Source organism: Talpa europaea (assembly GCF_964194135.1).
Source record: "Talpa europaea genome assembly, chromosome: 10".
NCBI lineage: Eukaryota > Metazoa > Chordata > Mammalia > Eulipotyphla > Talpidae > Talpa > Talpa europaea.
Window position 1 is genome coordinate 101,942,190 of NC_140077.1, and position 17,065 is coordinate 101,959,254.

A 17,065-nucleotide genomic window follows, 5' to 3' on the forward strand; every position below is an offset into this window, starting at 1 on the left:
TGAATGAACCAGAAGAGTGCAGCTGTGTTTAGAAAGAGGCTTTATAATAGTCCCAGGCAGAATTTATTAGGTATTCCCTCTTAATGATTTCCATATAGTATTCTCTCAGTTAATATGTTAAAGATATCTCTGTTGTTGACAAACCTGAGCATTCTTAGATTTATAAAAAATGCTTGTTTGTTAATAAAGCCAACATATCTGACTCTGCCATTGTGTGCCAATCAGATCCTAAGAAGTTTCCTTAAAGCTTACAGCATGAGGTTGTAGTCCTCAGAGAAGCAAACGGGTGTTTACTGTATTAAATGCCTTTCTCCTCCTGCTACATATCCCAATCTAATAAACACTTAAAAGAACATCCCATGGGAACATACTATAAACTGAGCTGAGCTTTTCAAAAGCTAAAATCGTTTGCCTCTTCATCTTGTTTACCATTTCACAAAATGGGGTTTCTGTTATGTGTCATCCGTGGCATAGGGAGAGGCAATGTTAATTGGCTAATAAAATTCCTATTTGATGAGGTAATTGGTGAAGGACCTGTGGAGGGACTGCTTGCTATTCCCGCTTGCCCTTGGAGGCTTCTGCCTCTTTTTTGGTCCCCAAACAGTGAATTGATATTAATTGAACTGCAATTGCCTGAGGCTGCACATTGGGATTTACTGAAAATTGTTTCAAGTTCAAGGATTAAGATCAGATGGGAGTTTTTGTTAAAAAACAAACATTAGGGAAAGTGCATTACATCATCAGTTAAGAAAAATTTGCTTTATTGCTCATTATTTCCTCAGCACTGTTAACTAGGAAATAAATTCAAATAGCACTTTAACATTTTTATTGCAATGTTCTGCACTTTACAATTCACTATTTTTCTTTTAGTTAATGTTTAGCTTCAAAATTCTACGATCTCTAGTAAAATGGGCTTTAGTTAGCTGTATTAATTTATTTATTTTGAAGACATCTGTTCTTTTAGACAAATGATTGATTTTGTTATTTCTTCTTAAGCTTTTTAATAATATGTGTGATTTGTATATTTAGCATATCTTTCCTTCTCACACTATTGATAATCATTTAAGAGTGGAACCCATGTTTTATTAATCTTTACAGTTTTTGGCTAACACAAGACCATTAACATGTTAAGTATCCAACAAGTGTGTACTGAATTACAATTTTTTTATTAGTATTCTACTCTGAGAGGTTAGAAAGAACTGTTTTGGGTATGATATATGGGATTAGAGAAATTTAAAAATACTTGTGGGAGTTAACATGCTCTTATTATTTGGAGTACAGAAATTCTAACTAGAACAAAACTCAGGAATTTTCCCTTTTTTCTTGCTGATTAAGAACAAAATAAAATTTATATGCATGAGTGCACGCATCTAAGACACATATATATTGTGTAATTGTACGCATATGGTATATACGTAGAGAGAATAAAAATGTATTAAAATATGAAATATGAAGTGTATCCATGTATGTATATGTATACAAAAAGTATCACCAAACTTGAGTGTGACATTCATCCTATGCATTAATTTTAATCAATAGGAAAGTCTATAAAGTATTTTTACTCCATTTGTGTGTGATGCTTTCAAGGAACTTGACCCTAACCTCTTTAAAGTTTGACTAGCTTCATTTCAAACAAGAGGGGGTTGTTAGTAAATGCTAAATTATTGATATATTTGTAAACACAGCAGTTATTTGAAAATATAATTAGAATAAATTGTGGTTCTATAACGAGATTAGAATAGTCTATCATGAAAACCTTGATTAAAGGTTATAAAAATAATTCTGAACTATTCCTCATCTTAGACTTACTTGGTACCTAAGATTTTTTCACGCAACTATTGATGTAAATAAAAATTTTCAGTAATACAGATGATGAGAAATTGAATTGTTTTTAGAGCAGCTTAATGCAAACATTGCATATCTAATGGAAAAAATTTTAACCCATGTAATTCAGTAGAGATAAAACCAGTGACTAAAACACATTTAATATTGAATTAGAACATACTAGTTAAAAATGTGTATTTGAAGGTACAACCTCTAAGGCTGGTCCACTTAAAACAAGTGAGACATGAAATTAATCACTTACCTAAAAGGAAAGGGACATGGCTGAATTTAGTGCTCCAATCAGTGCTAAATGTGATAAATAAAGTTCAAAATCAATTTGGTTGGTGTGTAGGACATGAGCAGAGGTGATAGTGTAACTCCTGCAAAGATAAGTTAAAGATAAATGTTAAAGTGAAAGAAAATTTTATGTAAGTAAAGGATTTTTTTTTACTTAGTTCATTGGACAATATAAGGTACTAATAATCTTTAAACAGAATGCCATGGGCACAGCTTTATTTTGAAAGAAACTAATGTCATGATAATTAAATGAAAAATGTGAGACTGGACAGATATGAACCACCTACCACTCCAATGAACCACCCCAATGAAGTTATATATACTATTTATTATATATGTATCATTTATAAATATACGTGTTTATGATTTATATTATTATACATATATACATATATACGTTTATACATGGTGTTAGTGGGAAAATTGACAAATTAGAATAAGGCCTCTAAATTATATTTTATCAATGCTAACTCCTTATATGGGTACTTTGTCCTACTAGGGTTTTTTTTTTTCTTGTTGTTTGTTTTTTGTGGGACCCTCGCTGGCGGGCGGGGAACAAACCGGCGCTGCAGAGGCTGCGGGCAACCTCGCAACCCAGTGTTCAACCGCTGCGCCAACAGGGGAGGCCCCGTTCTACTAGGGTTTTGGATGCCTTTGTTTGGAAATCTTGGATGAATGGTACACAGAAAATTTTTGTAATATTCTTGCAACTTTTTTAAAAGTCTGGATCAAATTAAAAAAAAAATAAGTTAGTGTCACAAAATAGGTTAAGCGAGAACTAGCTTGTCGACATGAAAATCTGTATTAGCAGCTTTTTAAGAGAAAACCTACTAGGTTTTAAAATTCAATTTTGCAACTCCTTTTCTGGTACTTTCCTCTTGGAAATATACACATATGTTCACAGAGATACTTATTGCAATGCTATTTTGTATTAGAAAATAAAAATAACTAAAATTTCTGTTTTAACACACCTAACTGAAGGTAGTGTCAGCAGATATAGAAAGGAAGGGGTAAGTGTAAAAAAGCAGACTCTATTGGACTTAGGACATTAAAGGATACAGAATTTTAGAAAGGAAGATTTAATATGAGTGACTAGAATAATGACTTTAGCAGAAATAGAAAATAAGAGAACCTATTGATTTGTGAGAAGATAGTTTTTATTTTGGAGACACTGAATTTGAGATACTGATATTTAGGTAGATATATTGCAAGTCCCCTAGCAATACATAATATTTAAGTACACAGATCAAAACTACCATGGAGTTATGTGACTAAATCTTTGAGATAACAATTTTAAAGCAACTGTTAATGAACACTGATTGTAGTTTTTTGTTATGATTATCTGATGTTCCATTTGTTGCTATATACATCTATATACTTAACCCTGCAATAGCTATTTATATATATTTGGGTATTAAAATTGAAGAGGCTACAATATTATAGAAGTAACTCATTCACATTATTGTCAACAGATAAATTCCTATATGATGAAACCTGTCTTCCACTTGGTACATTTCACACTTAAACCTCTGTATCTAAATCAAAATTCTCAAGGTGAATGAAATTTACAAGAATAAAGAAACAGATTATAAACAAATAAAATTACTATAAATAAAAAAATTAAATGATTTAAGTCCTGTTCAAAACATCTTAGTCCTACTCTATTCCATTAAAATCTCCTGGCTTGGGGTCCTACCAGGATGTTGAAGTTCATGAATATCATTTTAAGGCCATTCAGATGGCTAAGCTTTTTTAACTAGAGGGTGCAGAAGGACATGGAGGATCAGATCACATCTCGTTTGTTTAAATTTAGTAATGTGTGAAAATATTTTAACAAGCTTCAAAAATAGCATTGGATTATACATGGCCACTTGCATAAATAATATTTAAATACATTGATTATTTAACTTGACCATACAAATTCTCAGTTGCAATAAAACTCTGTATGAACAGAAATATACTTATTCGGTCTTGTGTTTATAAAATGTGAATTATTGATAGGTCTAATTTCCGCTATGGCTGAAATAAAAAGGTACATTGGCTGTGATATTATTAGGAAAATGGCATCTAATACACCAGTAAGTGCCTATTTTCTGGTTGGAACAAAATCAAAATATGTAAATGTACGTAGTCTAGACTTTTAGTAAAATACATGTAAATATGAGGCCTAACATTAAAAAAAGGTATTTTTTACTTAGTCTCAGAATGTTTTGTAACAAATTCAAGAAATATTGAAATGAGAAAAAAAATTTAAATTTACCTAAAAACAGGTAAACATAAGAAAACAAGGAACTGAGAATCCTTTAATGATTACAGATTTTTTTTCCAACTCATTGCTTATAGTAATAGTGTACTTTCCTCTGGGTTTCTTGAAAAAATGATAGAAATCACATCTATTCTTTTTTCAATTTTAAATATTTATGATTCTTTTTAAGGCACAATGATGTTGTATACTCTTAAAACAAAATCAAATTATATTTAAGCTTTAAGTGAATTAAATAGAATTTCTTTTATTAGAAATATTTAGTTAATATATCTATTCTTTATTTTTTCATCTGAATCTAGATTCCAGAATGAACTTATGTAAATCCGGTTTCCCTTTGTTTCAAAAATGCTTACTATGTTTTATTACCTGGCATCCTCGCTACTGGGGCACACTTCAAAATAAGCTGATTTTACAAATTTGTAATTTTTTGAACTTTATTTCTCCATAGAGTCCACAGATTTATAACTGATATATTTCTACTTACAAAGATTAAATAATATGTAATATAATTTTGCTTAATCTGTGATAATACCATCTAAAATCATACAAGAATATGATGGCTTTCTCTGAAAATTACCAGGAAGGAAATTTGAAATACTACATACATTAGAATGGTGATCAAAACAGGTTTCAGCGTGCACATAATCACCAGAGTTATCCAAAGTATTTACAATTTACACTAACTGAAGAGAACGGATTGGGTTTATATTATGCATATATTATCTGTCATTTAACCCTAAAGCAACATGTTGGCTATACATATATACATCATTATTAGAGCACAGGGTCATGCTGCCATTCAAAATTAAGGTGCCACAATTTTATTACAATAGAACAGCATTCAAGATGCAATAGAATGCTATGAAAGTGCAAAAATTTTTCACAGATTGCATTTATGAATGAGTTTGGTCACAATGAAATGGGATTTTATTTTATACAAATGGAAAAGATTTATCATAAATATATAGACCAGTATATAACATTGAAGAACAAGAAGCAAAAGGGAAACAAGGCTCTTGCATAAAGATCAATTCGCTTTGCTGCAGTTGGAATAACGGGTTTGGCAGGGGGTGGCTTCTTGTTGTTCTTTGCCTGGGATTTCCCAAGTCCATTGTTGACTTCAATAGGTTTTCCATAGCAATCATAATTTGATAATTCAAAATCTCTTGGTAAACTTCCAACAATGCTGAAGTCATTAGATCTCAGATCAGACTTAGAAGTACAAACCTTTTTGCATCTGGTCTCACCAACCTGAGAATAAAAATTAAAGGCAGAGTGTATTTAGAATTTTTGTTTTTATCTGAGATTTAATTTGATCAGTTGACTATTACCAATGATAATTAAACCTTTAGTTTGCCTGGACATTTAGACTCTAAAATGTTGCTTATATTCATGAAAAAAACTTTTAATAGGTTATTCTATGTTAAGGCATCAAAGTGAAAACCTACACTTTAGTGCTCCCGGGCTTGCTAGTTCTCAGTTCAAAGCCCAATAAATATAAGTTCAATATTTAACCATGGAACAGACCATATTACTACAATATATGGAGTAAGGAAATCTTCTGGTATTTCTAACCTTCAACTGACGCTATATCCTATTTTCAAATAGGATGATTTGTAAATGACTGAGGGATCTGTCACTCCAAAGAAACAGACTTTCTCTAAACCACACTCACCTATAAGAACTAAAAGATGGCTATAAAAATGTTGGCTAAAGTTGAATTAACCAGCACACACAGAGAATCCAAAAAAAATGTGTACATTCAGCCAGATCATATGCTACAGATATTACTCAGTTGATAATTACTGAAATACTCTTAGAAAGAATAGAAGTATAGGCTAATCCTAATGGCTTAAGATAGCACTTGATGTTATGTATGGTCAAAGAAGGGTGAATTCTTTACTCTGCTGTGTAATTTTCCACTGTGATTCAACTTTGGAATCGTCACTACTGACATAGTTATTAAGTTTTTTGATGAAATAGAACACCCTATCAATGTATGCTGTTAGCATACTATAGTTACTCTAGTTTTTGCTTAATTAATATAATACATTGACTAGTTATGCAGATTTCATTTACATTTAGTAGATTTTTGGCTGGGAGCAAACTATGCTTAATATAACAAAATATTCTCCAGAAGCAGGATACTATCATTTATTTGAACAAAGACTTAAGCATCTTTCCTGAAGAACCAAACAGCTGTGTTCAAAGGCGGATAGCAAAGATAACCAAGATACAGTGAGTGGGGGGAAAAAAGTTAAAATGTACTTGTGGTTTTTTTTAGCTGATATTCTTTGTTGACTTTATTATAAAATTGATCTCACATAGATATTTGCACTTCTTACCAATTAGGTAAGAAGTTTTTAAAAAGATGTTTATGCAAATAAAATTATACAAAATGCACCAAAATATGTTGACAGTAGGAATGAAGAGTGAGGAGTAAGAAGTTCACCCTTCTGAATATTTCACACTCTTAAAAAAAAGATGTGACTTAACAATATATTAGCCTATATAGAGAATGTTTGTTATAATAGAGCATAATGGAAACATAATTGTATCCTGGTTCAGTGGGACATTGTTTTAGCTGATGGAGACCAATCTGAAGAAAGAGATTCTCCATCTCCATTTTCAAAAATGTACCGTTATAATTTATCAATTGGGAGAGCTCATTTGAATTAAAAAGAATGATTATATCTTGATGAGGTGACTATTGATAGAGTCTGCATAGGTCTAGGGTCTAGTCCACATCAATTCATACTCTTTGTCTAGGAAAATGTCTGGAAAAATTAAAACCAGGGACTCATCAAAATAATGAGAGCAAGAACAAAGGTAGTAACTAAAAATAAATTATCTTGGGAAATCATTCGTATATATGAATCATTCGTGTACATCTAAAATTTATTTCCAGTCCTTCCACTTAGATTTCCCAATTTGAAATTTTAAAAAGCCATTTGCAGCAATCAGTCTGTCTCCAAGCTCCACCACCACACACAAAAATACTTGCACATTCGCATTCACACACCTTCCCTATGAGTGTTCCAGACAGATCACATTTAAAGTTCTATTTTTCCAGTGCTGTTTGAGGAATGTGTAAGTCTCAACATCTATCAGTGAACTTTTGCAAAAAAGTAAAGCACTGCCTTGACTGGAACAAAAATTAAGAAAGATCCTACACGTTAAATCTCTGCATTATCCTCAGACTTATAGTACAATCTTCTAAATCTGGACTCTGGGTATTCTAGTGACTCTTTCTCCTTTAAGAATCATCCACTCCAAATATTTAAAATATACAAATTGTGCTTTGGAATTCACTTTGCTGAACAAAGAAATACTCTGACTTCTTTTTTTTTTTTTTAGAAGTACTCTGACTTCTACAATAAACTTAGGAAGTATGATTTCTTACTTATATATGCATTTATAACACATCATATTTTATGTATGACTAGGTATGGCTTTAGTATCTGTAAATAGCTGAATAACTGAATAAGTAGCCAAAGTTACATGATATTATAAATCTAAATCACACACAAATACTTCAAAATTCCTAATCTATTTTATTTATATTTTCTTAAATTCTGCCAGAAATATTGATAATTTTAGAAATTTATCCACACAGTGTATTCAAAATTAGACTGTTATATTTATTTCTATAAATTATTTAAATATATCAACATGTGAGTAAAAGAATACTTTTTCTATGTTAAAGTAATAACATGAAAGGTCACTAATAGTAAAATCTTCAATTCGGTTATACTAAACTTTTAATCATTTAAAATTACAACCTCTTCCAGAGATGTATTTGAAGATCCTTATATTTTAAATGATTAGAGAAGTGTGTGTATGTGTGTGTTGGTTGAAAGAACCTCTATGAAAGAAGTAATTTTTAATGATGTGACACAAATGAAAGAGAGATAAGATTAGATTGGTTGGTTCCAACTTCTCCCATTCATCAGAGATTTTATACAAACATAACTTCTCTTTTAATACTCCTTGCACATAATTATCATATCTGTGCATTAAAGTAGAAAAGAGTTTATAATATAAATACTATTTTAAACAATCATAATATCACAAGAAGAGGGATTAAAATTGCTTATAAATAAAACACATACTTAACACATTCTTAAAGTGATTGTGGTTATACTAATCTCTAATTTATAATTTTTTTAAATATTCCTCATATAAATGTGTCTCATTTTCTTTCATCATAAAAACTTGTCACTTCTGAAAATTACTGGGAGCAAAAATGAGGTAGTATGATAATGAAATTGTCAAAATTAAAAATGATGCATATAAAAACTTCCTAATGCTTCTATTTTTGACTCTAAATTTTTTTGTGATTTTTTTTTTTTTGCTTGAGTCTGCACATATTTAAAACAAAATCAACTCATATAATATTTCCTGATTTAAAAAGCTAGGTGTGATTTCATGGTGAACATAATTTCTTCTATAGATGATAAAGATAACTGCAGATGATAAAAATATGCACAGAAGCAAAAAAAATCTGTATATTTCACCAAATTTAAAGCAATTTCTATTTTTGAAAACATATTTCCATAAATAAGCAACCTCATTTATGGACCAACAACACATTTTATTTTTTAATGTATTCAAATCGGCAGGCATGAATACTATTTGCATTTCATTCCCACACCTTTGTTGTTTACAGTGCACGGTGCATATAAGGATGATAGATGGACAGGCAGCAGTCAGGGAAAAAACAAGGTAAATCAAGCAGCTCTCTCCTGACATGGTAGAAAGAATAGGGGAAATCATTTTGTTGGAAATGTCATTCTTACCTGCAAAGTACTAATGTGAACAGGAGTCCCTGTGCCGTTTACAGTATTCTTTTTAGCTGCATTGCCACCTTTGCCATCTGCTTGCTCAGCCTTAGCAATTCTGGCCTTTTCTGCTTCAACTCGTTTTGGATTATTCAGCATCACCTGGACAACAGCATACTCCACCAGCGAAGCAAACCCAAACAGAAGACAAGCAATAAGCCAGACATCCAGGGCCTTCACATAAGACACTTTGGGAAGTTCAGCAGCAAGGGTTGTGCACTCCGAGGCCAAGCTGAGTACAGAGAAGATACCTGCAGAAACAGAAATTATAATTAAAGTTTTGTATCCCCCCCTTTTTTCCCCTATGGAAATGTTCTACCACCATTACCCTTGGCCTAAATCCCTTCCCAGTTCCTTCCAATTTTAACAGTGTGATGTCATAGAAAGGGGAGGTTCCAGGTTCCCTGCCTCACCCAAAAAAGGGTGGAACTGAAGAGAGATGAAAAACTGAAGCAGCAGGAAGAGACAGAAGAAGTTCTGGAGGAGACACACGAAGCAGAGAGACATGAGAAGAAGATGTGCTTGCTTCTAGGCCTTGTTTTTGTACCAGTGACTTGACGTCATGGAAGGAAACACTTGAAAGAGACAGAGACATGTGTAAGAGACTCCATGGGGGGACTGATGAGCAGCCTTTATCTTGATTTTGCTCTTTTCTTTTCAGACTTGCCTGGCCCCTTCTGCTCCTGTGCTGTGGGTTCCCACCAGAAGGTGCCTTAGGCTTTTGGCAGCCTTTCTGGTTTCAGTGGCCCTGCTATGGCCAACCCAGTCTGGCTGAGCACTTACCCTGTAGGGGATGGGTAACTTTGGGTGCTTAATTGGAAACTATTTTGAACTATATACTTTATTTTCTCTCTATTGCACTCTAATTGTATTAAAGTTCTTTTCCATTGAAGGTCTCATGCACTAATGTAAGTTTTGTTTTTAGACACATTTTAGAACGTGCAGGTTTGGGGGTCTGAGGTACCCCTCACCCTGATCTGTAACACATTTGTCCATGATCAATTCATTAGGTCCCCTGAAAGCCCCAAGAGTAGAACAAAATATTGTATGCATACTTTTTATGTCAGGATTCTTGATTGTGGTTGGGGATGATTGCAAATATTTAGCTTTAAAAAAAATAACCAACATAAGCATCATCTCTCTCTCAGCACTGGTTTTTTGCTCCATATTAGTGATGGGTTGTCAGCATGGATGAGATGACAATAGCATGATGGGCAGTGTCTGGTTCATTTCTGCATCTCCCCTCTTCTGACAAACACCCTCCACCCTCATTCCTTACTCAATAAACATTTGACACCATACACACACACACACACACACATACACCAACCCCCCCCCCAAAACTAGGGTGTAATAACACGATGTGGATATTTGGATTTGGTTTAGCTACTAGAGATGCCTAAAACTATTCTATAATCTCTCTAAGGAAGCCATAAAGGTTTCTGATTAGACAAGTTTATTTCAATTTTAGCTTTACTTTATAAAGATTGCAGCTACAGAGCTTAATTTTACACCAATAAAACAACTACATCAGAATAAAAATATACATAACTTTCTGATAAGGCTGAAAATTTTTAAAATCTAATATAAAAGACAAAGTAGAAAATGTTTCTTCTTATTTCAGGGGAAATATTATTCCAACCTTTAAAGGAAAGAATAAAATTCTGCATTAAGTAATATTAACTATATAACTAGTTATATATCAGTTTAAGTGAAATAACTGTAAAATCCCAACGGACAATGTCATAATTTATCTCTTCCCCTTTCCACTTGTCACACTCCCATTTTCCTTCCTTTGTCTCTTACTCCCTTTCTTCATATTACAGAAGAGTGGTGGGCAGTAAGACCTATTGGCACAGATCACCCACAATGAACTAGCTCAGAAAGAAGCTCACAGGGTGACAAGGCAGTTTCACTTCAAATCAAGGAGGAAACTGTTTTGCCTCAGCTCTGCCAGTCTGTTTCACTTCTGGGGCCAAGTGCATGTTTTCAACTTAGATTTCACCACCTCTGAGAATTAATGTTATGCTAGCCTAATGATTAAATATGTACTTGGCTTTCTTTTCCCTTCCCTTGAAAGGAAATATTGTCAGATTATAGAAGGTCTTGGAGGTCCAGTGGATTTTTTTAATTTATTTGATAGATAATATTAAGAAACTTTAAATTGGTAGAAGAGAAACTATATTCTTTTTTTTTTTTTTTTTTTTTTTTATAAATTTTATTGTTATATTCCCCATACAATTGCAGCCCCCCATACTGACCCCAATCCCTCCCCTCCCGCCCCCGCCCCCCTAAAAGTGTCTCTGGTTCATAGTTTTTTGTTGATTTTGATTTTCACTTTCTTATAGTTATTCATTTTCCTGGTCCCTTATTTAAGTTTTCTAGATTCCTGCTATGAGTGAGACCATCCGGTATTTTTCTTTTTCTTTTTGGCTTATTTCGCTGAGCATGATCCCTTCCAGCGCCATCCATGTTGCAGCAAATTGCATGTGTTTATCTTTTTTGAATGCTGAGTAATATTCCATGGTATATATGTACCACATCTTCTTGATCCAGTCATCTATTTTTGGGCATTTGGGTTGTTTCCAAAGCTTAGCTATTGTAAACAGTGCTGCTATAAACATAGGGGTGCAGGTGCTCTTTGGAATTGATGTTTCTGTGTCCTTTGGGTAAATACCTAGGAGTGGAATTGCTGGGTCATATGGAAGCTCTATGTTTAGTAGGTCCAGAAATCTCCACACAGCTTTCCACAGTGGTTGGACCAGTTTGCACTCCCACCAACAGTGCAGAAGAGTTCCTTTTTCTCCACACCCTCGCCAACATTTGTTGTTGCTAGTTTTTTTAATATGTGCCATTCTCACTGGTGTAAGATGGTATCTCATGGTAGTTTTGATTTGCATTTCCCTGATGACAAGTGATGTTGAACATTTTTTCATATGCCTGTTGGCCATTTGCATTTCCTCTTCAGAGAGGTTTCTTTTAAGCTCTTCTGCCCATTTTTTGACTGGATTATTTTCTTTGTTGTTGTTGAGACTCATCAGCTCTTTGCAGATTTTTGTGATCAGTCCTTTATCATTAGTGTTGGGTGCAAAAATGTTCTCCCAGTTGGTGGGGTTTCTCTTTGTTTTTGTTATTGTCTCTTTTGCTGTGCAAAAGCTCTTTAATTTGATATAGTCCCAGCTGTTTATCTTTGCCTTCACTATCACAGCTTTGGGTGATGTGTCTGTAAAGATGTCTTTGATGTGCAAATCACGTAGTGTTTCGCCTATATTTCCTTCTATATATTTTATGGTTTCAGGTCTTACGTCTAGTTCTTTAATCCATTTTGAGTTGATTTTTGTGTATGGTGTGAGGTGGTGGTCAAGCTTCATTCTTTTGCATGTAGCGACCCAGTTTTCCCAGCACCATTTATTGAACAAACTTTCTTTGCTCCAATGCATAGTCTTTGCTCCTTTGTCAAAGATTAGTTGACCATAAACCTGTGGGTTTATTTCTGGATTTTCTATTCGATTCCATTGGTCTGTATGTCTGTTCTTGTTCCAATACCATGCGGTTTTGATGATTATGGCTTTGTAGTATAGTTTGAAGTCTGGGAGTCTGATGCCTCCATTCCCTTCTTTTTTTTTCAGGAGAGCTTTGGCTATTCGGGGTTTTTTGTGATTCCATATGAATTTCATCAATAATTGTTCTATTTCTTTGAAGAATGACATTGAAATTTTGATTGGAATAGCATTGAATCTGTATATTGCTTTTGGAAGGATGGCCATTTTAATAATGTTTATTCTTCCAATCCATGAGCAGGGGATGTCTCTCCATTTCTTTGTGTCTTCTTCTATTTCTTTTAACAGTGTTTTATAGTTTTCTTTGTATAGGTCCTTTACCTCTTTTGTTAGATTTATTCCCAAATATCTGATTTTTTTTGGAGAAACTATATTCTTAAAAGAATCTTTAAGTAGTGCCTCCCTGGTGTCACAAGGGGTTAAGCACCGCACTATGAAGCAATCCGCAGCCTCTGCAGCACGAGTTCAATCCCTGTCCCGCAGGGAGCAACCCACATGGCGCAGCAGACCTCTCCTGTCTTGCCCGCTGCTCCCCTCAGCAGTGTATTTCAGTCAGTCTGCTTGTTCTGATCCCCACTCTGTCTCTGGTGAATCCTCTCACCCCTGGCAACTCTGGCCTGTACCCCAGCTCTTGTATGCATAAATAAATAAATCTTTAAAAAAAAAAAAAAGAATCTTTAAGTAACATCACTCTGGTAGGGATATACAAAACAGACTGAGAAAGGGAAAAAATAGTAGTTGCATAAACAAAGTATATAGAAATGAAGAATAGGATCCATGCAAAAGGATTTTGGAGAAAACATTTAAAAGACTTGGTTACCAACTGAAGGAAGAAGGAAAAGATTGAGACAAAGTTCTTAACAGACTAACTCAAAAAATATCCATTAAAAATGGGAAGAGAGGATTGCAGAATAGATGATGATTTTGGAATGAAAATACTGAGGAAGGCTAAAGGTCAAAAAAACAGAACCAATATGGGCCTCCCTGGTGGCGCAGCAGTTGAGCGCTGGGTTGTGAAGCTGCCCGCAGCCTCTGCAGCGCCGGTTCAATCCCCGGCTGCTCCCCGGCCACCGGAGGAGGGTCCCACATGGCGTGCAGACCTCTCCTGCCGCCCGCTGCTCCCCTCAGCAGTGTACCTCGGTCTTTCTGCCTGCTCTGCTCCCCGCTCTGGCTCTGGTGAATTCTCTCACCCTCCCGCGCTTCTGACTGTACCCAGTGCTTGTATAAATAAATCTTTAAAAAAACAAAAAACAGAACCGATAACCAGGACATAGCATAGCACACTTGAGAACTATTTGAAAAGGAAAGATTAGCCAATATTCAGACAGAGATCATGTTGAAAAGGCAGAAGACTTCATGAAGCCAAAATGCTCTGGTGTCTGAGAAAAGGAGCAGAGCAAGGGGGAGGGATAGGACATTAGTACATCTGGGGAGGGAAAGGAGAGATAATTATAATTCTACTCATTAGGTTAGAAACAATGGTGCTCAGTTCTATTAATATTTTCATTATTTCAAAGAAACAGAGATAAGTTAAGGAAGAAGATAATATGAACATGACTACATACATACTATTAAGTCAGGAAATCATTTTCAAACAGAAGATATCAATTTGTTTATTTTATCCTAAAATAAGAAGACAATTATATTTCTGGACAAATATTATCTCATATTTCCATAAAAGCATCATCTTAATATAGATTTCAAGTGGAATTAGTTCATTGTTAAATAATGTGTTGTAAAATTGTCTGAACTTTTATTATTCAGCTCATTAATATGCAGTGAGAATTTTATAGTGATACGTTTTATAACAGCCACTACATGTCATAGTCTGTTACATCTTCACCTAGCAGACATTTCAGAAATGTTCCACACCCAGCTCCTGCTCTGCCTGTCTTTTCAAACCTTTACGTGAAGCTTTTCCATCTCAGTTAATGGCAATTTCTTCTTTCTGGTTGTTCAGCCAAAAATACTTGGAAATCAGCCTTGATTCTACTTTCTTAAATCCTGCATATAACACATCTATACATCTTTTTTTTATCTGTGCCCTATCCATTCTCCATTTTTGAGAATCACTACTACTATCTCCTGGCCCACACTATGATTCCTTCATCTGGCTAGTTCAAGCATCTGGGTAATCCAAATGCATTCCTTGCTTCCAGCCTGACCTCCTTGCAGTTTTATTCTAAAAACAAGTAGCTAAAGACAACCTGTTAAAATGTAAATCAAATCATTCCCAAAATGCCCCAGGGGCATTGCCTTTCACTCTGAATAAAGGTCAGAATCTTCAAAATGGTTTAAGAGGAGTTTCAAGACCCACCCTCCCATCATTATATTTCTGATCTTATCTTTTAATCCTTTCTCATTCTGATCCAGCCATGAAGCTTTCCTGTTGCTTCTAAAATGCTCAAAGTTTGTTCCTACCTCCCAAATACTTCAAATATGCTACTGCCTTGGTATTGCTGCCCTTGATGATCACTACCCAGCCCACTCTCTCCTAGGTACCCAGAAAGATTCATTCCTTTACCCCCTGTAATTCCTTATCCAACATCACTTCTCCTTGGCACTATTTTTTTTTTAAAGATTTTATTTTATTTATGCTGACAAGAACTGGGGTACAGGCGGGAGGGGGTGAGTGTGTGTGTGTGAGAGGATTCACCAGAAACAGAGTAGGGAGCAGAACAGACAGATCTACTGAAATACACTGCTGAGGGGAGCAGCGGTTGAGACGGGAGAGGTCTGCTGCGCCATGTGGGTCACCTCCCTGGCCGGGGAATCAAGCTTGTGCTACAATGGCTGCAGATTGCTTCATAGTGCTGCATCTTAACTCCTGCGCCATCAGGGAGGCCCCAGCACTATTCTTGACTGTCAGGCTGCCGCTCCTGAGCTCATGTATTTCTGTATCTAGTGTTATACAGTATATATTAAATTTGCTAGGAGTATGAGAATATAAACTCATTGAGGCTAAAAGATTTTCTTTTATATTAAATCTATTTTATGAATTAGTTATTACTTTGTTACCTATGGACTTCGTTGTCTATATTCCCTTCTTTCTGAACAATACTTTGTGCATAGTACACAATAAACATTGTTGAATGAATCAAAATGCATAAAAATGCTTCATAATCTATAAAGTAACACATAACTGGGCATAGGATTAAATTCTGAGTGTAAATATGGATTTGACATTCATTTTTTTCCCCTGTTCTCCAAGTGTTCCATTGAATATTCTTTCATCCCAGTTGACATTTCAACAGAATGTGGGCCTGTTGTCCAAGTTGTCAGAACTAGTAATCACAGAGCTGGAATTCAAGCCCAGAATTGACTCTAGAGATTACTTTCAACCATCAAGCACTTCTGCTCCCTACAACAGGTCTACAGGATGCTAAGTGACAGCTCAGGGACCTCAGAAGTCCTAGGTGGACAGGAATTTGCAGAGAAAAATCTTTCAAGGATATGTCAGGAATTGGGATGTCTCCAAAGTACCCCTGGAAGCCTGGCATTTCAATTCTTATCACTGCATGAAAGCTAGATATTTCTACTAAACAAACAAAAGACTACTTGGGGAAAACACATGGGATTTTTAAAAAATCTAAGTATTAAATCTAGTTTGGTGAGGGGTTTATTTTTAGTACATTATACTACACAATTAGCATCCTTTAAAGGAATCTATCAGTCGAGACAAATAACACTAATGGTAATTCTCACATTTCTGATTATAAGGATACATATAGTCTTTGTGGTTTTTATCAGAGGTAAACCATCAGATTTATTATTCAGATAAAATTGTCATCTTCACTGCTTCTTTCCTGGTTTCCTACTCTTTAAAATCTGCATTTCATTTAATCCCTCCAATATGTCAGGAAGGAGATTTGAACAAGGCCTTCCCAATGAAAGAAAACACTGCTGTAACCAATCACTCACAAAGAGGTCAGATATATCACAGCCTTACCTACTATATAAGTTCCAGGTGATATTCAGAACACGCAAGTGCACACACACATAGGTACACACACACATACCACAGAGTAATGAAAGATTTTAGAACACTCCAATCAAAATTTGTTGACACAAAGTTCTTACTTTGAAAATATTTTATCCACAAAGAAAAGTTCTTTCTTTTTATTTCTAAATCTATTTATTTATTTATTTTCTCACATATTTGTTAATTTTGGGACAGTATTTGATTTCTCCCCTCAGGTGTAGCCCCTTAATTCTCCCACCACCATAGCACCCGTGGCCCATCACCACAGTCCCTTATCTCCCTCCCCTGTTTTGAC

At 34.7% G+C, this 17,065-nt stretch overlaps 1 protein-coding gene across 3 annotated transcripts in view; it reads right to left on the minus strand.

Annotated features, from left to right (window-relative positions):
- Positions 1-5,341: 5,341 nt before the first annotated feature.
- GLRB (glycine receptor beta) overlaps positions 5,342-17,065 on the minus strand; it is a gene marked incomplete at both ends in the record, with an annotated part of 59,454 nt that continues 47,730 nt past the window's right edge. For 2 of the 3 annotated variants that reach the window (XM_084244748.1, XM_084244747.1), the window contains 2 exons: positions 5,342-5,638; positions 9,187-9,479. In XM_084244748.1, coding sequence (XP_084100874.1) covers positions 5,342-5,638; positions 9,187-9,479 — 590 coding nt within the window. The remainder of the gene's footprint in view (positions 5,639-9,186; positions 9,480-17,065) is intronic. The other variant, XM_084244749.1, reaches the window with a different exon arrangement.